The sequence below is a fragment of the Microcebus murinus genome, chromosome 16 (assembly GCF_040939455.1).
Source record: "Microcebus murinus isolate Inina chromosome 16, M.murinus_Inina_mat1.0, whole genome shotgun sequence".
NCBI classification, from domain to species: Eukaryota; Metazoa; Chordata; class Mammalia; order Primates; family Cheirogaleidae; genus Microcebus; species Microcebus murinus.
This window is the reverse complement of record NC_134119.1, coordinates 69466882-69492569: the sequence shown is the minus strand read 5'-3', so window position 1 is coordinate 69492569 and position 25688 is coordinate 69466882. Positions and strand designations below refer to the sequence as shown.

At 56.5% G+C, this 25688-nt stretch overlaps 3 protein-coding genes across 4 annotated transcripts; all 3 read right to left on the bottom strand.

The window, feature by feature from the left end:
• Positions 1 to 2630: 2630 nt before the first annotated feature.
• Positions 2631 to 16884, bottom strand: ETFB (electron transfer flavoprotein subunit beta). Its single transcript, XM_012785535.3, has 6 exons — positions 16728 to 16884; positions 8659 to 8817; positions 8383 to 8541; positions 6360 to 6422; positions 3917 to 4075; positions 2631 to 2853 (listed from the first exon to the last, which is right to left on the bottom strand). The coding sequence occupies exons 1-6, from the start codon at positions 16782 to 16784 to the stop codon at positions 2683 to 2685; spliced, it is 768 nt and encodes a 255-aa protein (XP_012640989.1). The 5' UTR covers positions 16785 to 16884; the 3' UTR covers positions 2631 to 2682.
• Positions 16885 to 17443: 559 nt separating this feature from the next.
• CLDND2 (claudin domain containing 2) lies at positions 17444 to 19385 on the bottom strand. 2 transcript variants are annotated; one of them, XM_075993275.1, is made up of 5 exons: positions 19321 to 19385; positions 18753 to 18934; positions 18216 to 18356; positions 17794 to 17913; positions 17444 to 17564 (listed from the first exon to the last, which is right to left on the bottom strand). In XM_075993275.1, exons 2-5 carry the CDS (start codon positions 18919 to 18921, stop codon positions 17491 to 17493), a joined length of 504 nt encoding a protein of 167 aa, XP_075849390.1. In that variant the 5' UTR covers positions 18922 to 18934; positions 19321 to 19385; the 3' UTR covers positions 17444 to 17490. The 2 variants fall into 2 exon arrangements, with proteins under 2 accessions (XP_075849390.1, XP_075849389.1); XM_075993274.1 differs by lacking the exon at positions 17794 to 17913 and having other exon boundaries at positions 17444 to 17660.
• A 1602-nt stretch (positions 19386 to 20987) lies between these two features.
• On the bottom strand, positions 20988 to 22164 carry NKG7 (natural killer cell granule protein 7). The gene is made up of 4 exons (XM_012785541.3): positions 21740 to 22164; positions 21519 to 21665; positions 21298 to 21432; positions 20988 to 21202 (listed from the first exon to the last, which is right to left on the bottom strand). Exons 1-4 carry the CDS (start codon positions 21894 to 21896, stop codon positions 21144 to 21146), a joined length of 498 nt encoding a protein of 165 aa, XP_012640995.1. The 5' UTR covers positions 21897 to 22164; the 3' UTR covers positions 20988 to 21143.
• Between the last annotated feature and the right edge of the window lie 3524 nt (positions 22165 to 25688).

The following is a 25688-nucleotide window of genomic DNA, read 5'->3' as shown; positions in this document are numbered from 1 at the left end:
ACGTGGATGGCTCCACCATCCATGCAGTGCTTGGGCGCCTTCCCCCTCCCCCACCCCTCACTGGCGTCGATCTGAATCCTACCCCTCCTGCCCTCTGCACCCAGAGCTGCCTCAGCCCCCTCCTCAGCGCCCAGCCCGCTCCCAGGCCCCCAGCGCCCTCTGGAGCCATCCAAGCTGCGCAGCGAGCCTGCCCACTGCTTCCGCACCCAGCACTACCTTTCTGAGCATCCAGCCCTTCTTATCCTGCCGGCTCCACCTCTCACCTCCCAGTCCTCTATCTGGAATGCTCTCACTCACTCTCCACCCTCTCCAACAAGGCTAAACCACAACTTGTCCTTCAGGTCTTATTAAGAACCATAATAATTACCACTCATGTTGAGCCAGGAACCATGCTAAATGCTCCCCATGGATTGTTGGGCTGAATGCTCCATGAGCCAAGTGTCATTACCCTCACTGTACGGACCAGGGAACTGTGGCTCACAGAGGCCAAGGGGCCCACAGGAAGTTGCACAGCCAGAGGGGAAGCTGGACTTGGGCCCAGGTGGTCGGACTGCTCACTCCTTCCGATAGCCCCCACGCTGGGCTTAGGGCCTCTGCTCAGCCCCCAGTCCTGGAAGCTTACCCCAGCACAGTCCTCACCATGCTGGTAATATAATAAAGGTAATAATATATATTGAGTATTTTTTTCATATCAGGTATGGTTCCCAGGGTGCTGTATAAATTAACCTTTCAAATCTCCCTGGGGTAGTTTTTATAGCTTAAAGATGGTTGCAGCCTGGGCACAGTGGCTCATGCCTATAGTCCTAGCACTCTGGGAGGCCAAGGCCTGAGTATTGCTCAAGGTCAGGAGTTCGAAACCAGCCTAAGCAAGAGTGAGACCCTGTCTCTACTACAAATAGAAATAAATTAATTGGCCAACTAAAAATACATAGAAAAAATTAGCCGGGCATGGTGGCGCATGCCTGTAGTCCCAGCTACTCGGGAGGCTGAGGCAGTAGGATTGCCTGAGCCCAGGAGTTTGAGGTTGCTGTGAGCTAGGCTGACGCCACGGCACTCACTCTAGCCTGGGCAACAGAGTGAGACTCTGTCTCAAAAAAATAAATAAATAAAATAAAGATGGTTGCAAATTCAACACTCCTACTGTTAATAAGTGGGGTCTATGTCCCCCAACCCACACCCCAGGATCTGTGAGTACTCCACTGGATGTGCCACTCTCTGCACCTCGGCTGGCGCACCCTTCTGTATTGCAGAGCACTCCATCAAGGAACCCAGCCGCCATGCTGTGAGGAGACCCCAGTAGCCCCACAGAGAATCATGGCCCTGGTCAACAGCCCTGGCTGAGGCCCCAGCCCCAGCCAGTTTACCAGCCATGTGAGCCCTCTTGGAAGTCAATCCTCTGGCCCCACTTGAGCTACCCCATTGATGCTGCATGGAAGAGAGACAGTTGCCCGTGCTGAGCCCTGTCCAAATTTCAGACTTATGAGCAAAATGAACAATTGTTGTTTTAAACCAACAAGTTTTGGGGTGGTTTGTTACGCCAGAACAGACAACCAGAATACAGGTGTCATTGCTAATTCTATCTGAATGAAACCTAGGCTCATTCCCCCCAGAGCCAGGAACTGGTCAAGCCGGGGTTTGAACCCAGGACCTTGGGATCCAGAACCCATGCCCTGTCCACTGTGCTGTGCTATTACTATTTGATCTGCCAGATGAGGAAGATGAAAGCTCAGAGGGAAGTAACTCACCCAAGATCTCGGAGCTGGTGAAGTTGAGAGTGAGGGCTGGAAATGAATAAGCCTGACTCAGGCCCAGGCTCTGTCCCTGCACTAGGTTTGATTGTCTGCTGCTCGTCCGTCTCTCCGACCAGAGCCAGAGTTTCCGGCCTCATTCCCTCTGTGTCCCAAGTCGCCACAGGGGCCTGGCACCCGGGAGGGCTCTGCGCACACTCCGCAGATAGAAGCACTTCTCACTCGCCTCATTGATATTTGCCTTTCTTTTTTCTTTTGAGACAGAGTCTCACTCTGTTGCCCAGGCTAAAGTGCCGTGGCATCAGCCTAGCTCACAGCAACCTCAAACTCCTTGGCTCAAGTGATCCTCCTGCCTCAGCCTCCTGAGTAGCTGGAACTACAGGCATATGCCACCATGCCCGGCTAATTTTTTCTATTTATTTTTAGTTGGCCAATTCATTTCTTTCTGTTTTTTTCAGTAGAGACGGGGTCTCGCTCTTGCTCAGGCTAGTCTCGAACTCCTGACCTTGAGCAATCCACCCACCTCAGCCTCCCAGAGTGCTAGGATTACAGGCATGAGCCACCGTGCCCGCGGATGATATTTATTTTTCAACACTCAACTTGGATGTCATCTTGCTGGGACGTCTCCGGCCCCACGGGGCAGGGCCAGGTGCCTCACCTGGGTCCCCAAAGCCCAGCACATCTCCACATCTGGTGCATGACACCCTGCGCCGCAGCCGCCTTTGCCCACGTCCATGTCCCCCTTCAATACAGCGGCTTCTTAAGGGCAGGGACTGGATGTGACTCACCTGAGTCCCTGGCATCACCCACAGGGCCTGGCACACGCAACACTTAAGTAAATGTCTGTTGAGTGAATCAAAGAACGGGTCTCCAGGGAATGAGTTAACAGAGACAGATGTTGAGTCAGTTTTATTGCAGAGTTTTAGGGAGGGACTCAGATCCGCCCGATCTCCCTCAGCTTGGCCACCAGGTCCTCGGTGGTCTCCACCTTGACACCGGCTGTGCGCTGGGGCGGGTCCTCCACACTGACCACGGAGAGCTTGGAGGTCAGGTCCACACCTAGGTCCCCAGCCTTGACCACTTCAATCTTCTTCTTCTTGGCTTTCTGTACATGGGAAGCCACGGTTCACAGGGCTGCAGAAGCCCCTGTCCACCCTCCCCCAGCCTCCTTCCCATGGGTCCCTTTGCTGCAGAGCCACTTCCATTGGCTGAGCCCTTCTGGACCTTTCCACCGGCCAGCACACGAGACCTCTCCTAGGCCACACCTGGTGTGAACAATTCCTGTGGCTAGGATGCCCAGGGAGACCCAACTACAGCAGCAGTCTCCTTTATTTGATCACCTTAGGGAGCCCTTTATTGGCTGCAGTGGACTGGTAAACCCATCCTTTGGACAGTAATGACTCAATGGACTTTTGGCTGGGATGACCCAATGAACCCTCCTTATTAGTTGAGATGACCTATTGAACCTTCCTCCCATTGGCTGAGATAACCCACTGAACCCTCCTGATGGCTGAGAAGACCCAATAAACTCTCTATAGGCTTAGATGAAACACTGAACCCCCCAAATTGGCTGAAATGACCTACTGAATTCTTCCTATTGGCTGAGAAGACCCAATGAACCCACCCTGTTGGCTGAGATGACACACTGAACTCTCCATATTGACCAAGATGACCCTGTGAACCCACCCTACTGGCCATAATGATCAGTGAACTCTCCCTGTTAGCCAAGAGATCCCACAAACCCTTCCTAGTTAGCCGAGATGGTCTACACAACTTTCTGTTAATGTGTAGATTAACCAGGAACCCTCCCTAGTGATTCAAGATAACTAAATAAATCCTCTTTATTTGGCCAAGGTTACCCAATGAACTTTTCCCACTGGCTGGAATGACAAGGGGAACCCTTTCTGTTGCCCAGGGAAGCCTTTCTATTGGCTGAGACAACCAGCAAGCCCTCCCTGTTAGCTAAACAGCCCCTGTGGACTCTCACTATTGGCAGAGATGACCCAGCAAACTCTCCCTGCCAGCCAAAACGACCAGGCAAACCCTTCCTTTGCATGAGACATCCCTTGGATTCTTCCCTCCTCCTAGCTGACCAGCAGGGATGAGGCACAGAGTCCGCGACGTGCTCACCCAGCCCAGCCCTCAGTGACCCTCTGCCAGGGGCTCACCATGATGTTGGGCAACGTGGCGTAGCGGGGCTCATTGAGCCTCAGATCTGCGGTCACCACAGCAGGCAGCTTCAGGCGCACGGTCTCCATGCCGCCATCAACTTCCCGCTCCACTTTCACCTTGTCCCCCTCCAGCGTCACCTGGGAGGCGAATGTTCCCTGGGGAGGGCAGAGTAGCAGAGTGGGGAGGTTAATTCAGGTTGGGCCCAGAGCAGGGCTCCGCACGTCACTGCGTGAGCAAATGAGACAGCAAGCGACCGAGCGGCCTGCAAGACTCACAACTGGAAGCCACAGAAAGAGATCTCATGACTCTTAATTTCCCTGGGATCCCAGGAACATGTCCTAATGGCCTGGCTCTGCGGGTTAGGTCTCCCTACCTTAATAACAGCAAATATGTACTGAGTGTTGGGCCCTGTTCTAAGCAATCTGCATGTTTTACATCATCAAATCCTCATAAGAGGCTGGGCGCGGTGGCTCACGCCTGTAATCCTAGTACTCTGGGAAGCCAAGGTGGAAGGATGGCTCGAGGTCAGGAGTTCGAGACCAGCCTGAGTAAGAGCGAGACCCTATCTCTACTAAAAAGAGAAAGAAAATTAATTGGCCAACTAAAATATATAGAAAAAATTAGCCAGGCATGGTGGCGCATGCCTGTAGTCCCAGCCACTCGGGAGGCTGAGGCAGGAGGATCGCTTGAGCCCAGGAGTTTGAGGTTGCTGTGAGCTGGGCTGACGCCATGGCACTCTTTCTAGCCTGGGCAACAAAGCAGACTCTGTCTCAAAAAAAAGAAAGAAGGATATGAAGAAAACAAGACACAATGACGTCAGAACAAGATGGGGGCAGCTGTAGACAGGCTGGGCAGACAGTGATAAATGCCTAGAAGATAAAGCAGGATAATGTTCTAGAATGTGCAGTCCAAGCTGGTAGCCGCTGGCCACATGTAGCTACCAAGCGCTTGAAATATGGCCAGTATAGCTGAGGAATGGAATTTTAAATTTTATTTCATTTTAAATATCAATATTTGAGATACATTTTCATGACTGGGGTAGGTAATAGTTTCATGAGTACACCTGTGTGTCAAAACTTATCAAAGTGTATACTTTAGATACGGCCAGTTTATTTTATACAGCTCTACAGTATCTCAATAATGCTGTTGAGAAAAACACTGATACTCGATGCAGTTATTGGAAAACTTTCAAGTGTGTTTGGAACAATTTGGCTATGTGAATCGACTGTTTCAACTGTGAACTTTAGGAATCTAACTTAAGTATTTCTGATGACAATTTAGCATCCGAATTGCAATGTGCAGTAAAGATAAAATACACACTAGATTTGGAAGACTTAGTACAAAAAGAAAAAGAATGTGAAATACAAATGGTCCCCAACTTAGGATGATTTGACTTAAGATATTTTGACCTTACGATGGTGTGAAAACGATACATATTCAGTAGAAACCATAGTAAGTATTCATGTTGTAGGTTCTGTTCTGTTTTTCACTATAGTATGGTGTTCAATAAATTACATGAGATACTCAACACTTTATTATAAAGTAGGCTTTGTGTTAGATGATTTTGCCCAACTGTAGGCTAATGTAAGTGTTCTGAGCATGTTTTTTTTTTTTTGAGACAGAGTCTCACTCTGTTGCCCGGGCTAGAGTGCCGTGGCGTCAGCCTAGCTCACAGCAACCTCAAACTCCTGGGCTCAAGCCATCCCTCTGCCTCAGCCTTCTCAGTAGCTGGGACTACAGGCATGCGCCACCATGCCTGGCTAATTTTTCTATATATTTTAGTTGGCCAATTAATTTGTTTCTAACTTTAGTAGAGACAGGGTCTCACTCTTGCTCAGGCTGGTTTTGAACTCCTGACCTTGAGCGATCCACCTGCCTTGGCCTTCCAGGGTGCTAGGATTACAGGCGTGAGCCACCGCGCCCGGCCCTGAGCATGTTTTGAGTAGGCTAAGCTATGGTGTTAGGTAGCTTAGGTGTCTTAAATGCATTTGCAACTTGTGCATATTTCCAAATTACCATGGGTTTATCAGAGCACCAGTATCTCAATATTTTTTGTTGATTACATGGTAACATGGTATTATTTTAGATATAATAGGATTAAATAAAATATTATTAAAAGGAATTTTGTCTGTTTCTTTTTACTTTTTTAATGTGGCTGTGAGAAGCTTAAAAGGACCCATGTGGCTGGCATGTCTCGTGGACGGGCACAGACGGGGAACTGGAGGACCTGGCGTGGAGGGTAGGCACGAGTATTTCATGTGGGGCAGGCAAGGAAGGCCCCTCTGAGGAGGTGACACCTGGGCAGACACCTGGAGGGAAGAAGGCCATCAGGCGACAGGAAAGAACAGTGTCCCACGAGGCTGAAACCACAATGCACAGGCTGCGGCCTCTAGGCCACGAGGCCTGGCCCGCAACCTGTGTGCCCTGCTCCACCCTCACCTGTGGCCAGTCCAGAAGTCCGGCTGTCATCTGCCCTGTCTGGTTGCAGTCATCGTCGATGGCCTGAGTGGGGAGAGAGGAAAGATGCACGGCGACCGACGGAGATGTCCGCGGCCCACTGGGCCTCCGTCTACAGCGGGGCTGGCGCGAGCTCCGCACTGGGTCACGGAGCCAACGCCTTAGCTCCGCAGGCCGCGTGTTCTGCGTCACGGCTACTCGGCTCGGCCGCCGCCGCACACAGGAGCCCTAACAATGTGCAGGGCCACGAGTGGGGTGTCCCAATAGCCCCAACTGCAGAGTCAGTGTAGCTGGGGGCCACGGCGTGCCGACGCTGGCCTAGCATAACCCCTCACTCGGGCTCAGAGACAAGCAGTCACTTTGTCCAGCGGCATGTGGGGCTACCTGGCATCCCCGTCGCCAAATCTTTGTCCCTATATAAATCCTCCCGTGAGCCAGGCCCTGTGCCGGCCACCATGGGGAGCTGGATGTAGTATCTGGGCCAACGAGAACATTCTGTCCCCCGACCCCAGGACTGGTTCAGGGATGGGCATGTGACTCAAACTGGGCCAGTGAAGACTCAGCGCTGGGGGCTTTGCTGGCACCTTCGGGAAAGAGGCTCTTTCTGCAGGGGTCACTAGGCTGGTGGGGTCTGAGGCCGCAGATGCAGAGTGAAGCCAAGCTACAGCAGAGCCTAGAGATCACGTGTGCCCCTGGAGCAAGCTGTGCCTGAAGCACCTGATTTACATGAGCTAATAAATTTGCTTTTGGGCTCAGACCAGTGTGGGCCGAGACTGTGCTGCCTGGAACAAAGAGCATCCTGCCTGTTCATCGGGTGTTTCCGAGCTGGGGAGGCCTGGACTCCAGGGATTGTCCCTGACAACCAAGACAAGTGGGACATCAGAGTCTGAGACCTACCAGCAAATGCAGGGGCCTCCATAGGCCACACTGCCAGCACCTGGGTCCCGGGGAGCTGGTGTGAGACCTGGCCCCCAGACCTCCACCCAACCCCTGTCTTCTTGGTCTGTCCTCTGGTTAGGCCCTTCTGCCTCAGTTTACCAATTTGTATCTTGACTCTCCTGATGTTGGTAACCTCTCTCTATTTTCCACTGTCTGACTTTTGAGGGGCTGGGCAGGACACCAGTGGCCTTCCTGGGCCCATTAGCCTCTTCTTCCCAGAGCTCACCTGGCCCCCGGACTCGGTCTCTCCCTGCGGGGCCCAGCTCTGCCTCTGTGCTCACGGTACCTCACAGCCCTTGGCCCTCCCTCTCGGCCTCTGGCCCCGGTTCCCTGCCTCTTCGCACTCCCGAGAAGGCAGCCTCTGGCTGTCCTGATGCCCCTGCTCTGCCCCTCCCCGGGGGAGGCCACAGGGCCAGTGGAGGAGGCTGCACCAGGGCAGCGGTGGGACCCTTCCTCTCCTGAGGGAGCCACACACGCGCCTGCGCAGGGGCAGCGCCAGTGCGGTGGGAGGAGTCCCTTACCCTGCCCCACCCTGTGTCCCAAGCTCCCTGCCTCCAGCCCACTCCTCACAGCCCCAGCGGGGCCTTTCTGCACCGGCATGGCGCGGATGCCGTTCCTCTCCTGCTCACAGACCTCCCATGGCTCCCAGTGCCCTCCAAGAGCCTCCAGTCCCTGTCTCAAGCTCAGCCTGTCTCCTAAACCCGCATGACATAATCTGGACTCTTCACACTCCCGTGTTGCCATGGGCTCTTCCTCTAATCCTGTTCTGTCCACGTTTCCCACCTCTGCGTCACTAAGCCAGACCTAGGCACCACCCTTACCGCCTCCCTTCTCCTCGCTCTCAGACTAGCCCTGTCCCTCCAGTCACTTCGAGTCTCTTGGCCCAGGACCATTACCACGGCCTCCCAGGCTCCAAGAGGACCTCAAGAGAGGTCCCAGGGACACCCAGGGACCTGCAGGAGTGATGGCAAATCCCAAGCTGCTCAGCCTGGGCTGTCTGAATGCGCTGGGCCTGCCCCCCTACGCAGGGATGAGGTGCCGGCACAGGGAGGGGCGCCACACCCACCTGCTTGCCCAGCAGCACCAGGTCCACCTTCTCCTTCTCTGCCAGCTTGGCCAGGACCCGGGCCACCTGCAGGGGACCCAAGCGTTCCGCCTCCGGAGCCGGCACCTCCACGTGGATGCCTCGGTCCGCACCCATGGCCAGGGCAGTGCGGATGGTCTCCTGCCAGGGACAGAAGGGCTTGACTAGGCCCTATCCCCAGGGGGACCCAGGAGCCCGGGCCCCAGCCCCTCCTCCCTCAGACCCGGAGTCCAGGCTCCACGCCCGGGCCCCCAGCACCTGGCACTGTGCTGGACCGCAGCTGACAGCGATGACCTCCTTCACCAGCTTCTTCTCCTTGAGCCGCACGGCCTCCTCCACGGCGATCTCGCAGAAGGGGTTCATGGAGTGCTTCACGCCGTCCGTGACCACGCCCGTCCGGTCAGGCTTCACCCGGATCTGCCCAGCAGGAGGGAGGGGCAGGGGAAGCAGACAAGGAGGGGGGCCTCAGTGCCAAGCGTCTCACAGGCGGGGTGGGGACAACCGTGGCCTGGAAAGGGGCAGCGCCTTGTCCAGGGACAGAGCAGGTTCCAACTCGGAGGTGGGACAGGTCTCCCTCCCTCATTCCCTCATGCAGACGTGCCCGGGCACCAGGGACATCTGACACGATCATCTCTACTCTGCTGCCGATCCTCCAGCCTGAAAGTGCCGCTCAAATTTTTGTTTACTGTCTCCCACGGTGAGAGGCGCATTTCATGATATCCCCAAGTGTGCTGCAAGTACAGAGCACACACTCACAGATACACACGAACACTCCTGCAGCGTCAGGTGCGGGAACAATACTACCCCACTGCACACACCACACCCTGGCGTGTTCTATTCTCCCTCACTTTTTGTTTCAACGCCAGCTCTCTGCATGGATTGCATGACTCACACGTGGTCACAGCCTAACCTGGAAAACACCAGCATCGAAGGCCTCTCTGCTAAGCAGGCACGGGGGTTCGGGGTGGGCAAGGGAGCCCACTCTTCATTGCCCCACACGCTCGTCTCTACTGAGCCTCTGCTCTGTGCCCGGCCCCGCGCTGGTCCTGGGAGACAGGCTGCCGGGGCAGAGCAGGCTGCGGCGTCAACAGCTAACTACCTCCCGTCGGTTTCCCTCGGCCGCAGTCGTCTCACAGCGTGGAGGTCTGGAGTCCAAAGTCAGTTTCAGTAGGCTGAGACCGAGGGGTCCGGGCCCCCGAGTGGGGTGGGGGGGTGTTTCTTGCCTCCTCCAGCTTCCGGTGGCTGCCGGCACTCCCTGGCTTGTGGTCGCATCGTTTCACCTTCAAGGCCAGCATCCAGCTCTGTCTGCACGTGGCCCTCTTCTCGGTTCGTGTGCGAAATTTCCCTCTGCCGGTCTCTTATACGGACCCTTGTGATTCCGTTTAGGGCCCACCCAGATAAACAGGGACAATCCCATCTCAACTGCCTTAACTTCATCACATCTGCAAAGGTCGTTTCCAAGCAGGGTGACCTTCTTGGCTTTCAGGGCTAGGACCAGGATGGTCCTGAGGAGCCATGTCTGAGTCCACCACAATCTTCTTGACAGCAAGCAGGGATAACCTCACTGGCCACCAGGCACTGGAGGAGCGCCATGCAGGAGCCCTGCTCTAGGCAACCACAGGTGTCCTGCTCATCAAACCTGGCCACAGCCCAGTGACGGAGAAGCTGCCATTATCCCCTTGTGCAGATGAGGAAATTGAGGGTCCAAGTGGAAGCACCTGGCCCAAGGTCACATGGCTGTCAGCAGTGGGTCTGGGGTGTGGACCTGGGCAGTCTGGCTCTAGGACCCAGGCACTCAAGCCCCCTGCTGTACCACCTGCACATCTCCCTAAGAGTCGGGGAGCTGTGAGACAGGATTGGGGGGCCTGACACAGTCTGATGCTGGAGGCTGCTGAGAAGGCGTCTCAGGGGAAATAGCACTTGAGGTAAGACCTGAAAGATGAACTGGCCTTGACTAGGTGAAGTTCAAGGGGAAAATGTGCCAGGAGGGGCAAGAGCATGTGCAAAGGCCCTGAGGTGAGAAGTAGGGAGCAGTGTGCCACATAAGGCTGGAGAGGCTGGCAGGGGCTGGCCCGCTGTGACAGGCATACTAACAGCCCCCCCAGAGATATGCACTTCTGTATCCCAGGAACCTGTGAATGTGACCTTTCATGGCAAATGGGACTTGGACAGTGTGATTCAGTTAGGGATTTTGAGATAGGAAGATGGTCCTCAATTATCTGGGAGAGCGCTGAGTGCAAACACTGGGCTGGCCTTGAAGATGGAATAATGCAGCCACGAGCCAGGGCTCATGAGTGCACAATGGAGGGGAGAGTCGGCGCCAGTCACGGAGCAACCGGAAGACGCCACGCTGCCGCTGTGCAGACAGAGGAAGGGGCGTTGAGCCGGGGAATGCAGGTGGCCTCCGGAAGCTGGAAAAGGCAAAGACACGGATTGTCCCCTCGCGTGGGAATGCTGCCCGGCTGACACCTTGATTTTAACCAGTGAGACTGATTTTGGACTTCTGGCCTCCAGACTGTAAAAGACTAAATCTGCCTTGTTTTAAGCCACTCAGCCTGCGGTATCTTGTGACGGCAGCCACGGGAGACTGCCACAACCGTGCAAGACCGGCAGGCCGTGGCCAGGGGCTGGGCCTGGACCCTTCGAACGACAGAGAAGGGGAAAGAGGGGACTGGACCCAACTCGAGTTTTCACAAGATCATTCCGGACTCTTGGTGGAGAAAATGAGAAAACGACGAGAAGAAGTGGGGAGACGGCTGGGGGCTGTTCGTCACTGAAATAAGAGATGACAGGGGCTCGGACAGCCGTGACAGCGGAGATGGAGTCAAGAGGTGGGACTGCAGGCCGTGGTGCTTGACAGGGAGACGAGAGCAAAGGGCAGGGGTGGCTGCAGGCTTCTGTCCGCACCGCACGAGCAGGGAGGACGGCGCGTCCGGTCTGGGCACGTCCGGGGAGCCCTGCTCAGGGGCTGCACAGCCGGCCTGGGATCTGCCCTCTCTTCTCCCATGTGGCTGCCACCAAGGGCTTGGCTGGAGCAGACCCAGGATGACAGCCTGGCCAACTGGGGACACTGGGACACTCCCTCTTGCTCTTTCCCTGCCCGTTCTCCTCTGGGGCTGGTGGGCATGACTGTTGCCGCCACGGGCAGGGCAGAATGCGAGGCGGCAGCGTGGGGCCCGGTCAAGGGCTTCCCAGACTCTCTGTGCCTCACAGGGGGTGACGTTAAAGGAAAGAAAAGCAGAACGAGGAGGAGAAGCAGCAGGGGCAGAAAAGGAAAGAGAAAGAACTATCATTTCTCGCATTGTTATGTCACTTTAAAACAGATTTTTTAACACTAAAATTAAGGTTCAAATTTCAGAATTGAACAAATTTGTTCTTTTTTTATAGCTCTTCAGACAATTTGACAATAATTTGCTTTTAAGAAACGTAACTGGAGGCCAGGCACGGTGGCTCACGCCTGTAATCCTAGCACCCTGGGAGGCTGAGGCGGGCAGATCACTCAAGGTCAGGAGTTTGAAACCAGCCTGAGCAAGAGCGAGACCCCGTCTCTACTATAAATAGAAACAAATTAATTGGCCAACTAAAAACATATATAAAAAATTAGCCGGGCATGGTGGCACATGCCTGTAGTCCCAGCTACTTGGGAGGCTGAGGCAGAAGGATTGCTTGAGCCCAGGAGTTTGAGGTTGCTGTGAGCTAGGCTGATGCCACGGCACTCTACCAGGGCAACAGAGTGAGACTCTGTCTCAAAAACAATAAATAAATAAAAAAGAAACATAACTGGAGCAGCCGCCACGTACCGAGTCTGTGTTTTCTCCCCAGGGAATCTGCTAAGTGCAGCGGTCGCACCTACTGTCGCTCGTGTTCTTCTCGGGGTCCCAGAATTAGCCCATTGCACAGGCGAGGAGACTGACCCTCAGCAGTCGGCGTTTCCTCTGCCTGGGACGATCTTTACGCAGACACATTCTCGGCTCCGTCCCTCTCTGCCTTCCCCCTTCCCGCACATCCCTGCATGAACCCGTCCCTCCCGACACCCCGTGTCTCCCTACTCTTCCCACAGCACCCCACGTACCACCTACGCTGCACTAATCTGTATGTGTTATCCGCCTTCTCCTCATCAGAACGCCACTCCCGAGTGCAGGGTTTAGTCTGCTTCGCTCGCTGCTGTGGCCCGGGCCTAGATCGGCGCCTGGCACACAGGGCAGGCGCGCAGGAAACAGCTGTCGAATAAATGAAGGGGAACTTGCTTACAAGACTTAAACGTTAGAACCTGCACCTGGCCATCCAGACACAAATAGCATGGAAAATAAAATACAAGAAAGAGCCCTTTGTTTTCTTAAAAAAAATAAAACGAAGTGCCAGATATGAGTTACACCTTTAGGATGGGAAAGAACTAGCCCCCACCCGCAGTCAGTACAAGACCTGCGCCGGTGTGGGGGGGGGGGCGCATTATATGCTTATGTGCATGTAAGCATTATATGCTTACAGAAGGGCCCCAGCGCCACCGGCTCTCGCTCCGGCTGGACTTACTCCCGGCCCCACGCTCCTGACTCCCAAGGAGAAAGGGATAAGGACTGTCCAGCACCAAGGAGACCTGCCCGTCCATCTTCTCAATGGAAAACCTTTTGCGCTCGAGTTGATCTCAAGCCTGAAAAACACTGTTTGGTGAAATTGTATAAGTCAGGGAACAATGAATGGCTTGAAAAGTCAGTGACAGCTTGCTTTTTAAAAAAAACTAATGATGTTTTATAAATTGAGGTAGGTGAGTTAGTATCAAAGGTTCTAGGCTTTCTTCCGCTCTCTCTTTTAGGCCCCATCATAGCTCGCTGTAACCTCAAACTCCTGGACTCAAGCTTTCTCTTAAAGGGACAGTGTATCAACCAGCAACGAAACAGCCAGGGGACCCACACAGGCAATGCTCCAAGGGCTTTATATCAGCGGTCCCCAACTGTTTTGGCACCAGGGACCAGTTTCATGGAAGACAATTTTTCCATGGACAGAGGTAGGGGTGAGTGTGGTGTGTGGAGGTGGAGCTCAGGCAGGCGAAAAGCCAAAGCCCACCACTCGGGGGCTTGGGGGAGCTCTACGGCTGGGTCCCTAAGAGGCCACGGACTGGTACCAGGGGTTGGGGACCACAGCATTATGTGCATTAACTTCTTTGACCATCCTAACGACCTGGGAGGGTGGTCACTGCCATTACCATCCTCACTTTACAGATGGGGCAACTGAGGCACAGAGAGGCCAGGCACCTTGCCGAAGGTCACATAGCACGGAAGTGGCAGGACTAGGGGTCCAACCCCAAGTCTGTCTTAGGAATCATGAGGGTCTGGAAGATGCTAAGTGTGCCCACGGAATCAAGAGAGCCAGTCCTTTTATTGGTTGCCCACCATTTGCAAGAGGGTTTGTATAAAGCGATCTCTGACAGCTCTTCTTGGACGCCTGACACAGCTCAAGGACTTCTGTTTGGTTCTGTGCTCTAGTCTTTTCTATCCAGTAAGTCCCTGGGCGTGTGCTCGGCACAGGGTGAGCAGACAGCCAAGGTCAGTCAGGAGGCAGGGATAGAGGGCAACGGTGGCCACTGAGTGACCCCATGTGGTCAGTGCCCTGAGACCCTTCAATAAGGGAGCCTGTCTGGGCAGACAAGAGAATTCGCCCTGCGGAGGTGACATGTGTGCCCCATGTGCACCCTGATGGATTAGGAGGCCGCTGAGCGTGTTCTAGTGTCCAAGGCAGCAGTCAACACGCCAGTCAAACTCTCCCCCCACACCAGAGCTCAAATTCCAGAAGAGAGGGGACACATACTAAAGCAATATATAAGTAAGTTACATTATGATAAGAGTATGGGGAGACACAGCAAGGAGCGGGACAGGGACTCTGTGATTTTAATTAAGTGACCAGGGAAGGGCCTCACAAAGAAGGTGATGTTTGAACAAAGACTGAAGGAGATGTGGGAGTGAGCGATGCTGGGAGCTGCTAGTCAGGGGATGGGGGTGGGGCAGCAGGGGACAGCAGGGTAAACAGAGGATCCCAATCCAGGGTGGCCAGGGTGGATGGAGGTAAGCCCAGGGGCTGCAGGAGTCCCCAAGGACACACGAAGATAGGTAGCCTGAGGGTGTGGGTGGGGCTTCCCAGAGGAGGTGATACCAGAGAATCAGTAAATTTTGATACAATCAATGGGTTGGAGTTAGGCAGGACACAGGAAGGACTGGAAACAGAGGTCGGAGGGTGGAGCAGGAAGGGCACCCAGGCAGAAGGCACAGCAGGGCAGGACAAAACCTGGTCTATCAGGAAACGAGGAGCAGGCTGGAGTTGTGGAAGCACAAAGGAACATGCACAGTCGAAGCAGACCATGAAAGGGAGGCCAGACCACAAAGAGTCTCCAACCAGCCTGAGGGTGCCGAGGAGCCATGGGAGGGCTGTGAGCAGGGGAGGGCAGGGTCAACTCTGGGTGCAGGAAGATCCCTAAGGCTGGGTAGAGATGGGCTGGAGGGTAGAGACTGGGAGCCAGGGAGGAGGATGGGGTGAGGGTCCAGGTGACATGATGAGGCCAAGAGACGGACAGGGCTGAGGGCTGATGGCTGAGGGAGGTGAGTTCCGGAAGGAGGGGTGGGATAGTGCCTGGGGTCTGACCCAGTGGTGATTAGGCACCTGGCAGTGTCTGAATTATTTATTTGTTCTGAAAGGGAGATCGACAGACATGTCCTTGAGACAGGATGTAACGCAAGCAGCTCTGGGGCACCGTGGGCGGGGAAGATGGCACCAATGCTCTGGAAAGGACAGGAGCTGACACAGTGCTGCCTTCAAGCCCGCGCTCTCCGTTCTCTCCCCGAGCACACTGGAGGCGCTCACGGCCAGGCTTGCGCCAGGCGATGCTGGGACCAGGGCTGAGTCAAACATGGCCCTGCCTGGTGGGCGAGACAGCTCTAAGCACAGACTTCCCAGGCCAGGGAGGCCAGGGCGGGGCCAGAAGGACAAAGCCCAGGGGGGCCAGAGGAGGGACCCCAAGAAACAGAGACAGAAGGCAACCAGGAGTCAGGTCCCAGGACCCCAAGAGGAGTGTGTCCCAACAAGGCTGGGGGCAACAGCCACGTCACAGGCTGCCATGGGCATCGTTAGGCTGAGCAGCCATTGAGTAGAAACGGAAAGAGCAGAGTCTGCAGCTGGACTTGCCTGGGTTTCCATCTCGACTCTGCCACTTACTAGCTGGGAGATCTGGCAAGTAACAACCTCTACAGGCCTCAGTTTCCTCATCTATTCAATGGGATTAATAATACAGAGGGTATTAAAAGGACAGAATGGGGTAATCTCTGTAAAGGAATTAGAACACTGCCTGGCCCATAGTAAGTACCCACTAAATATTGGCTATTACGATCACTGATGTTTTCATGCCCGAGTCTGTCTGTCTCCTGTACCTTCCTCCCTGGCCTACCCTCCAAGTGGGCAAGGGGAATATCAGTGTTGTCAACTTTGTGGCCGGCCCCACGCTATGCCTCTGGGGTGCCAGACCCCATGCTGGGCGATGCTGGGGACACAGAGGGAAGTTCCCAGGCTGGCTGATGGGAAGGACAGACATGGACGGGCAGTCACCATCTCAGATTGGGCCAAGCACTGAGAAACTGGCCTGAGAGACCGTGTCTGATTCACCTCTGTCCATACCAGCTTCCCTCTGGGGACAAGCCAGGCTCTCAGAGACACTGCCCCGCCCCTCTTTGGTGGAGAATGTGAGCCACTCCCCCAGCTCAGTCGGTTTGGCCCCTTGAACTTTCATCCCTAGCAAACACACCTCTCTCTTCCTAGCTAAGGCCTCCTCGCTCACCCTGTGGCTGTGGAGGGTGAAAGACAGTTTTAGGGTCCCACAGAGCCTTGTCTGACCCTATTAGGGCACATTTCCGGTACTGTAATAATCAATTGGTAGGTGACACAGCCTAGTGGGCGAAAGCTTGGCTTGTGTGCAAAGCACGAGTCCAGGTGAGAAATCAGAGGAACCCTTCCCTAGCTGAGTGACCCCTCTGTGCCTCAGTTTCTCCGTGTGTTAAAGAGGGACCATGACTCCCTCAGTGGGTAAGAAATAGACAACAGAACTCGCCCTGCACGGTTATCTAGAGTGAGTCCAGAACTAGGGAAAAGAAAACAGGGCCGAGACCCCTGAGGGATCGGACTTCAGAACCTCACAGTCTTTGATCACTGCCCCCAGGCGTGACGTAGACCTTTGGGGAAGAGTGGCAGAGGGCAAAGGTTACGAGAAGACCCCCACACTGCGTGCGCGCGCGACCCCGGCAGCACACGGCTGCAGGACGCAGGGAGGTGGGAGAGGGGGACCCGGTCACCTTCACGGCGTAGTCGATGACCCTCTTGACAGCCACGAGGGCGCGCAGCTCCGCCATCTTCCCGCCGCCGCCACCCGCCGGGTCAGTCCGCAGCCGCGTCCCGGTCCCGACGCCCCGCCCTCTGCGCCCCTTCCCGCCTGCGCGCAGCGCCGCCAGCCAGTCAACCGAGGCGGAGCCCTCCTCCCGACAGGGACCAATCGAGAGGCCGGAGGGCAGGGAGGCGTGGCCAGAGGATGCGGACCAATGGGAAGCTGATGTTGAGGAGCGGGCGGGTCGCGCCGGGCCCGGAGAGGCTGTGCGGAGGGGGCGCGGCGGGGAAACTGGGGGAAAGGTCGTGGGGGAGGGGCGCGCCCGCGGCGGAGCTCCTCCGCGTCCTCCTGAACTCCGCCCCGCGTCTCCGTCTCTGCTCGGTCCTCTCGGGGTCCCGCTTCCTCCCACCCGCCAAGTCGTCCTGCCGCCCCATTCTCCTCATGCCCGTGTTGCCCGTCCTCTCCCCTGTCCCCGTCTGCACTTTCTCTCCGTGTTGTCCCCTCACGGCCCCACTGCCCCTCGTCCCTGTTCCCCTTCAAATCCGTGCCACGTGTCCACTCCACGTTCGTGTCTCCATGCCCGCGACCCCCTTCCTCCGTCCCCACGTCCTCCCCGAGCCTCTATGCACCCCAGTATCCGCCCGCGCGTGCTCGTGTCCCCACGTCCCCCAGAAAGGCACGCGGAGCAACGGCGCTAAAAACTACTCCTTTATTCTGCCCCAGGCAGGCTGCGGTCACAGGCACACGGGGAACCCGCTGATGGCGTCGGTGCTCTGCACGATCATGTCCGCCAGCAGGAAGCACAAGCCTGGCGGGGGGGCGGAGGGCGGGTGGGTCCTGTGGCAGATGGCCAGGCAGGCCCCGGGGACTGGGGTTTGGGGCTCCAAGGGCGTCTCCGCCGGGTCTGCGGGATTCGGGAATGGAATGTGTTGGGGAGCTCCTGGGGGCCAGCGCAGGGTTTCCTAGGGGGGCAGCTAGGGAGTCTGGGGGAGAGGGTCGCCTGGGCAGCCTCCACCCTCTTCCTGCTTCCGGGTTACCCGCGATAATTGAGAAGGGTAAAGCCAGCCACCCAGAAAAATAGGACCAGGAGAAGAAGACGTCGTTCTTCCACGCATTCTTCACCGTGTAGCCTGTCAAGGCGATCAGCAGCAGCAGTCCTGGGCCCCGCCAGGCGGCCGGGTGAGCTGGGCCAGTGGGGCTGTCCCCGGCACAGCCGCGGCCAGGCCACGCCCCTTCGAGCCCGCCCCAGCGGACCTGTCTGGCCACGCCCACCACCTCCAGCCCCGCCTCTGGCCCTGCCCCTTCCTGCTCCTCCTCCACTTGGAGCTCCGCCCCTCGGCTCGGCCCGCCCCCCGGCGGCTCTCGGCCGGCGGCTCAAGCCCCGCCCCTCGACCCCAGGCCCCGCTTGGCTCCCGGCCACCCTCTGCCCCGGCCAGGGCCGGCGCCTGCCGCCTCTCACCGCACAGGAAGTGGAGGGCGCTCGTCGTCTGGCCCCGCAGCGACTCGCCCTTGTGGCACCGAATCCGCAGCCCCATCACCAGGCCCACGATGCCGAAGCCCGCCGCCAGCAACATGCACGCCCCGGTCACGGCCAGCGTGGCTGGGGAGAGCGGCCTGCATCAGCCCCGCGCGGACGCCGCCCCTGCCGCGACAGCTTCGGTCGCAACCGGAAGGTCTCCTGGCCACCCCCCCCAACCGTACGTGGCTGAGCGCCCCGCTCTCCCCGCCCGGAGTCAGGCGTTTGCATGGGGACTTGGAGGTCCTGTCAGGACCGGCGGGTAATGTCCCGACGCGGACAGTGAGGTGCGGGGGAGGACACAGGTCCACAGGTGGGGGGTCGTGGCGGCCTCGGTCATGGTGGGCAGCCGGATCTGAGATGGGTGGAGAGAGTGGGGTGGGGCGCCTCGTCATGTGCCCCGCGGTGTGTCCCGGGCGGTGGGGCCGGCTGGCGGGGTCTGGAGTGGGTCTGACGGCTGGGCGCGAGGGCGGGCCTCACTCTGGCAGGGCATGTTGGAGCAGATGCCTTGATTACACTCCTGCCACAGGCCACTGTGGCCCCCGTGGTGGCGGGTCCAGTAGTTGGTGGCAGTGGAGAGCACCGTGAGGATGTTGGCCAAGAAGCTGAGCCACGCGCCCCCACTCTGAAGGCTCCGCCTCACTCCCATGCCACGGAGGCGGCTGCCGAGGGCCACACAGGCGGGTTGGCCAATGCCCCTCTCGCCTGACGCCCCCACCTCAGGAGACCTCCCTCCTTGCGCTCCTCCCTCAGCTCTCCTGCCTGGGTCCCTACTTCGGGGACCTGAGGACACCCTCCCTCAGATCGACCAGGGCCCCAGGCCCCTCCCTCAGCGACCCTACCTGGGAACCCAGGATCCCCTCCCCCCAGACCGCATCCTCCGTGCTCCAGTCCTACTGGGGCCCTTGCGACCTCCCCTTTGAGGCCCCTGAGACCTTCACGGCAGGCTTCCCTGCTTAGGAACCTGTCCTCCCAGAGACCTCCTCCCAATAGTGGAATGTCCCTTCCGCCTGTCCAGTGCCCTCCCCGCCCCTGCACGCACACACACCTAAGTGACTCACACGCAGCTCCCCAGGCTTCTTAGACACAGAGCCCAGCGAGGTGGGGGAAGGGAGGCTGGGTCACTGTGAGGCAGCAGGAGTTCCAGAACTTCCTCCCCCAGCTGCCTTTTAAAGGAATAACTCCCCCACCCCACCCCACCCACACACACACCCCGCAGCAGCTCTCTTAACCAAGTGACAGCCCAGACTCAGACAGCAGGCCTGGGAGAGCTTGAGGGCCCTGACATGGCAGACCAAGTCCTTCTTCTAGAAACTGCTCTTCCCTTCACTTGCAAGGCACCCCACGCCCTCTTAGACCCCATGCATGCTTTCGCTCCTGCAACTTTTCTCCTTCACTCTTTTTTTTGTTTGAGACAGAGCCTCACTCTGTTGCCCCAGCTAGAGTACCATGGCATCAGCCTAACTCACAGCAACCTCAAACTCCTGGGCTCAAGTGATCCTCCTGCCTCAGCCTCCCAAGTAGCTGGGACTACAGGCATGCGCCGCCGTGCCCGGCTAATTTTTTCTATATATTTTTAGTTGGCCAATTAATTTGTTTCTATTTTTAGTAGAGACAGGGTCTCGCTGTTGCTCAGGCTGGTCTTGAACTCCTGACTTTGAGCGATCCTCCCACCTTGGCCTCCCAGAGTGCTAGGATTACAGGCGTGAACCACCGTGCCCCGGCCCCCTTCACTCTTAAATGCCCGTTTCCCCTGAAGCTCCATCCTGCACCCTCTTGCCAGGTGAGCCTCCTCGCTGCTGAGGCTTCAGTGACTCCTAATGCTCGGAGAGCAACCAAAACTCCGTGTCCACCCCAGAGACTCTCTCCTGAGCCTGGGACTCGAGTCTTCACCTGCTCTGACTGTCACTCAGGACCCTGACACCCTCCGCATCTCAGGTCAGATTAGCGTCTTCCACCACACTGGGGTTGGCCCCACCATCCCACCCAGTTCATCAGGACAGACCCCTGGGCACTGTCCTTGCCCCCTCCCTGCCCCTCACCCACAAAGCCCTTGGATCCCCAAGTCCTGTTCCTCCTGAGCCTCAAACCTATCTGCCTCATTCCCTCCTTTCTACCTCGGACCCTGGTCCCAGGTCAGGCCTCATCCTATCCCACCTGTGGCTTTGCCAAGTTCCTCCCTAAACTTCTGACCTTTTTTCCATGTCCCCAGAGACTCTGTCACCCACAGCTGACACTGTCCCTCCCCTGCTCACAGTTTTCTCCTAACTCCCAACATCCTCAGGAGAAAGTCCAGCGTGGCATTCGCGGCCCCAGCCCCCACCTGCTTCTCCACTTTGGTCTTCTGCCACCCCCATATTCCATAGTCTGGCCACAGAGCACTGTTCTCTGTCCCCTCAAAACTCTTGGCCTTTCCATGGCTCCATCTTTGGGCCCCTCTGCCTGGATATTACTTCCCTTGGCCATCCAGAAGTACCTAAATGTCTCTCCAGCCCTCTACAATATGGTCAGTCTTTCTTGGTGCCCTCCCCAGGCTGGGACTGCTGTCTGGCAGTGTTAACTGTGCTTTTGGTCTGTCCCGTCCCCTTCCCCAAGCAGGAGCACCCTGTGAGCTGGTCTGGCTGGTGGGCTCTCACCATCCTGGGTCACCCACCATGGAGCTGGCGCGCAGTTGGCTTATGTCTTGGCTGAATTAATCTCAGAATAACCAGACAATCCCAGACAGTTTTTGTTGAATGAATGCAGAGACAGATGAAGGGCCTGGGCAAGGGTTGGGAGTGAGGGATGGAGGCAGGACCAGGCGTTCCCACGGCTTCTGATAAGGCCTTCGGAAGATAGTGCTCAAAACATCGTGCCACTCTTGCCTTCCGCTCACAAGGTTTCATAGCCCGGCTGGCGGGTGCCACAGTGAGCACCCAGGCTCAGGGAACCTGGGGTGGCCAGAGAGAGTTTAGTAGTTGCCCCTGTCCTGCTCCCTCCAGGTGGACCCTCCCAAGCTCCCCGGGGTGGCGGGCAGGGCAGTCACCTGCACAGAGCAGCAGTATTGCTGAGACCCAGCCCAGGTAGAAGGACCAGGAGAAGAAGGTCTGGATCTGGGGGTGTGGAGGCTGTCCCCACCGCTCACTGGTGTACACTGCCATGGCCACTGTCATGGAGAGGGCTGGGGACGAGGACAAGAGAGATGGCTCAGCCCCTCCGCAGGAACTCGCTGGCCCCCTGTGCCGAAGGCCAGCCCAGAGTCCTTACCTGCAGCAAAGGCTGTGATGGTTGCGACAAGGGGGCCGCGGCCCGGGGCCGACAGTGAGGGGATGCAGGACAGGACCAGGAAGCCCACGGACACCAGGCCCCACAGGGCAGCCAGAATGCAAAAGCTCTGCGTCACGTGGATGTAGCCTGATCGGAGAGGAGACCTCTGAGTACCCGTCCCCACTGGCCATCCCCCCGCAGGACAGCCCACGCCTCCTCACCTGCTACAGAGTCTCCGTGCTCCCTTGGCCAGAGGCCTGAGTGAGCTGAGTAGGTGGGTCCCATAGCCACGAACCAGAAGTCGGTGCTCAGAGCAACCAGGGAGGACATCAGGCCCAGGGAGCCAGCGAGCAGGGCCAAGGACCGGCAGGGCTCCATGGGGTCAGCGCTGGGTTTGTGGGTCCTGGGGGGTGATGAGGCTGCTGATCCAGACTCCCGAGTCTCTGCGAGAGGAGGCGGCTGTGCACCCGGTCTCGGGTCCTCAGAGCTCAAGCAAGAGGAGCCAGCCAGCAGCAGGGCAGCGAGGAGTCTGAGCCCCTTCAGACGAGCTGCTTAGGTTTCGCGCAGTTCCCGGTAGCTAGCTCTTTCACACATCCTCCCTTCCTGGACTGCAAAGACCACGTCCTCCCTCCCCTCTTTGGGCCTGGTCCCCCCTAGTATGTGGTCGGGGAGGGCCCGGGGGTGTCAGATCATCAGTGGTTTAGCTGGTGGCTGAGAACTTGCTCTGTCTCAGGTTCTGTGCCTCCCACCCTTGGAGCCCTCAGCACCAGAGGGCTTCCTGGAAGGGGTGAGAGGGAGGCTTGGGGGCCCAGAGGTAAGAGGGGGCCAATCGGGCTAGGGTGTGTTAAATGGGAGGGCAAATGTGGCCGGAGGGGACAGTTGGGGATGTGTCATGCTTTCCTGTGGTTAGACAGCCTTGCCTTCTGGGAGAAGAGGGCCCCAACTCTAGAGTTGCCACTAAAGGAGGGGCCTGGCGGTCAGAACCCCGGGGGCTCGAAGAAGAAGGGCCCTAAACTCCAGGTCCTGAGGGAGGAAGGGGCAAGTGGGGGGCTCAGGCTCTTGAGTCCCTGGTGGGAGCATTTGCCCAGGCAGGCACACAGTGGAGAACTGCAATTCCTAAAGGGAGTGGAGAGGAAGACACGCCCATCTGAGGCCTGATAAATGATACCATCTGATAAATGAGTTCAGAGGCAGCTCTACTTGGGGTGGGGCCTCCACGTCACCAGGATCAGGATGCCTGGGGGAAGGAAGGGGGCGCCCGGGTGTGAAAGCAGGGTCCTCTAGCCTTCCAGGCGCTAGCCTCATCCACCCACCCCACATCACTTCACCTATGAGCAGGTATAAGGTGAAGGTGCCACAGCCCAGGTAGAAGGCCGGGGAAAACCTGGCCTCTATGAAGTGGGACACAGCTGGGAAGAGGGCCTCTGCCATGCAGATGAACTGGGCCAGCACTCCCGGGACTGCTGGCGAATGGGGAGAACTGGAAATGACCCAGGAGGCTGGGCCCTCTCCTTTATTGGAGGCTCCGTTCGGCAGCCCCCCCAGGCCTCCCCAGCGGCCACTGGGAGAACATGTGCGTGAGGACAGGCTCCCAGAGCTGGGTGGAAGCCATGAGCACAGGGCCACCAGCACAGAAACGGCCATGGCCAGGGCACTGCTGAGGCTTCAGACAGTCTGGGCCACACAGCTTATGGTGAGTAGAGGGTCAGAGCACAGAGCTCATCTGTGACCTTGACCCCATCCTTAACCCTAGACCCAACTTCCTCCCCAAACCTAGCTGCAACCACAAATTCAATGCACTCCCATCCCTGGACTTAACCCTATTCGCAGTACCCAGCCCAATTCCATCCCCAACCCCATTCTCAACCCCATCTCTAACTCCCAATTTAACCCCATCCCCATCCTTAAATCTAGTTCCATTCTCATTCTCAAACCCAACCCCGCATTGTCATTCCCAAACTTACCCCAAACTCAACACTGTCCTTAACCCCAGCTCCAACATAAATATAAACCCATCCCATCCACAAATGTAACCCCATTCTCATCCCAGACCCAATCCCTCTCTATTCTGAGGACTCCCCATCCAAACCCAGCCTATCCTCCTATCCTCATTCCCATCCTCCACCCCAACACACACTTCACACCGTGGCCACCTCTTAAAAGGAGGAAGGCAAGGGCAGCTAAATGCGCATTGAAGATGGAGTTGCCTTCAGGACCTGCGTCTGCTGTCAACCAGATGTGTCTGGGCTTGCCCGAGGGAAAACCCAGGCCTCCTCCTGATGCTTTTCCTGGGAGCTCCTGTCCCCACTTGACCATGCTGTCCAGACTATTGGTTTCCTTAAGTTTCTACCAGTTTTGCCCAAGCACTGCCAGGTTTTCCAAATCACCCTGGGTTTTTTCCATCTTTCTCCAGCTCCTGCCAACCTCTCTGAGGATTGGAATAGACTCAGCAGCCCCCAACTGCCATAGAACCCAGACATCATAGCATGGGGCTCCTGAGGCACCTGGTCTTTATTCTATTCTTACTGGTTCTGTCTTCAAAGCTGATGCCCCCACCCCACAGCCTCAAGGCTCCACGCCCAGTCTGGGACCCTCCTCCCATACCCCTCCCCCAACTTTTCCTGGGCTCTCCTTTGCTTGGCCTACTCTAGTGTCTCCTTCTACCACTTCCGCACATTCTTTCAGATCTCAAGAACTTTAAGGCAGGAATGAGATCTGATTCATTTTGGGGACCCCAAATTTGGGGGTATACATTGCACAGACAAATAAGACCCTCATCCTCAATGAGCCTACATTCTGTTAAAGAATGAACGCTGTTTGTAAACAGTTATTCTGGAAGGCACCATCATCTCTGTCAAGGCCCACTCTTAACATTGAATGCGACCTAGTATAATGATAAAAAGATACTAAATCTCAATCAGTGTTATTAGAGTAGACCCCAATAAGTAATATTTTATGTAAGCCAATAAATATCACTATCAGTTGGCCTGAATAAACATTTATTGCTCAACGAATATGCTTTTGACTGATTACCATGTGCCAGGTGCTGTCTTGTATACACTGGGGACCTACAGGTGACCAAAAACAGACAAATTTCTGCCTTGGCGGTGTCTACATTCCAGCTGGAGAGACAGACAATAAGATATCTAAGAAAAATATTGTATTAGTGAAAAGTGCTGTGGAGAAACCACAACAGGGAAGGGGAAGAGGGAATGTGTTGTGGTTTTCCATAGGGTAGCCAGGGACACCTCACGGAAAAGGTAACTTTTGAGCAAAACCTGAAAGACATTTGGGAAGAATCGTCCAGGCAGAGATGGACACATGCCAGGACCAGCAAGAAGACCAGCAGGGCTGGAGCAAGAGTGAGTGGGCAGGAAGAGATTTTGCCCAAAGAAATGTCTGGCCCTTGCCCCACTCCTGGAAGGGAACCCTAAACCCTTGGAATGTCCTGCCTGTTAAGATTGTGCTTGTTTACCTGGGGTCCGTGCGCCATACCAGGTAGTTAATGCTAACAGCGTGATTTATGGTGGGGCCTTGGGCCACTGTATGGGTTTGACCTCTGGAGGGGTGTGGAGGCTGAGTGGCTGAGGTCAGCCACATGGGTGCTCCATGCCTATGAGAGTGGCCCCCAGTAAAAACCATGGACACCAAGGCTCAGGTGAGCTTCCTTGGTTGGCAGCACCATGCATAGTGCCACACATCATTGTGGGAGAAGTGAACAGTGCCAGCACAACTGCACTGGGAGGGGACCGCTGGAAGCTCACGCCTGGTCTCTCCTGACTCTTCTGCCCTGTGCCCGTTTTCCCTTTGCCGACTTTAATCTGTATCCTTTTGCTGCAATGAAACCTAACTGTGAGTATAACAGCTTTGCAGAGCTCTGCGAATCCTTCCAGTGAATCATCAGACCTGAGGGTGATCTTGGAGACCCCTGAACTGAAGTCAGAGTTGGTGGGTGCCAGAGCATGTGACCTCTCGCACAACATGAACTTCAGCTTTTTATGTGAGATGGGAACCACTGGGGAGCTCAGAGCAGAGGAGTGACATGATTTGAATCATGTTTTAACAAAGCTCCCTCTGGCAGCTGTGCAGGGTACATGCTGGGGGCGGGGAAGCAGGGAGGCGCGGCAGGGAGGCAGGTGAATGACGACTGTGGATGAGCGAGGAGTCGAG

Bases quoted from the DNA above. Each gene is read 5' to 3' on its own strand.
- ETFB (XM_012785535.3), bottom strand. From the start codon at position 16,784: ATGGCGGAGCTGCGCGCCCTCGTGGCTGTCAAGAGGGTCATCGACTAC. The intron at 8,818-16,727 runs GTGACCGGGTCC...CCTGCTGGGCAG, and splicing joins TCATCGACTACGCCGTGAAG to ATCCGGGTGAAGCCTGACCG. The intron at 4,076-6,359 runs GTGAGGGTGGAG...TGCCCTCCCCAG, and splicing joins GACTTCTGGACTGGCCACAG to GGAACATTCGCCTCCCAGGT.
- CLDND2 (XM_075993275.1), bottom strand. From the start codon at position 18,921: ATGGGAGTGAGGCGGAGCCTTCAGAGTGGGGGCGCGTGGCTCAGCTTC. The intron at 18,357-18,752 runs GTGAGGCCCGCC...CGCTCTCCCCAG, and splicing joins CTCCAACATGCCCTGCCAGA to CCACGCTGGCCGTGACCGGG. The intron at 17,914-18,215 runs GTGAGAGGCGGC...GGCGGGGCCCAG, and splicing joins CGCCCTCCACTTCCTGTGCG to GACTGCTGCTGCTGATCGCC.
- NKG7 (XM_012785541.3), bottom strand. From the start codon at position 21,896: ATGGAGCCCTGCCGGTCCTTGGCCCTGCTCGCTGGCTCCCTGGGCCTG. The intron at 21,666-21,739 runs GTGAGGAGGCGT...CTCTCCGATCAG, and splicing joins GCACGGAGACTCTGTAGCAG to GCTACATCCACGTGACGCAG. The intron at 21,433-21,518 runs GTAAGGACTCTG...CCTCGTCCCCAG, and splicing joins CATCACAGCCTTTGCTGCAG to CCCTCTCCATGACAGTGGCC.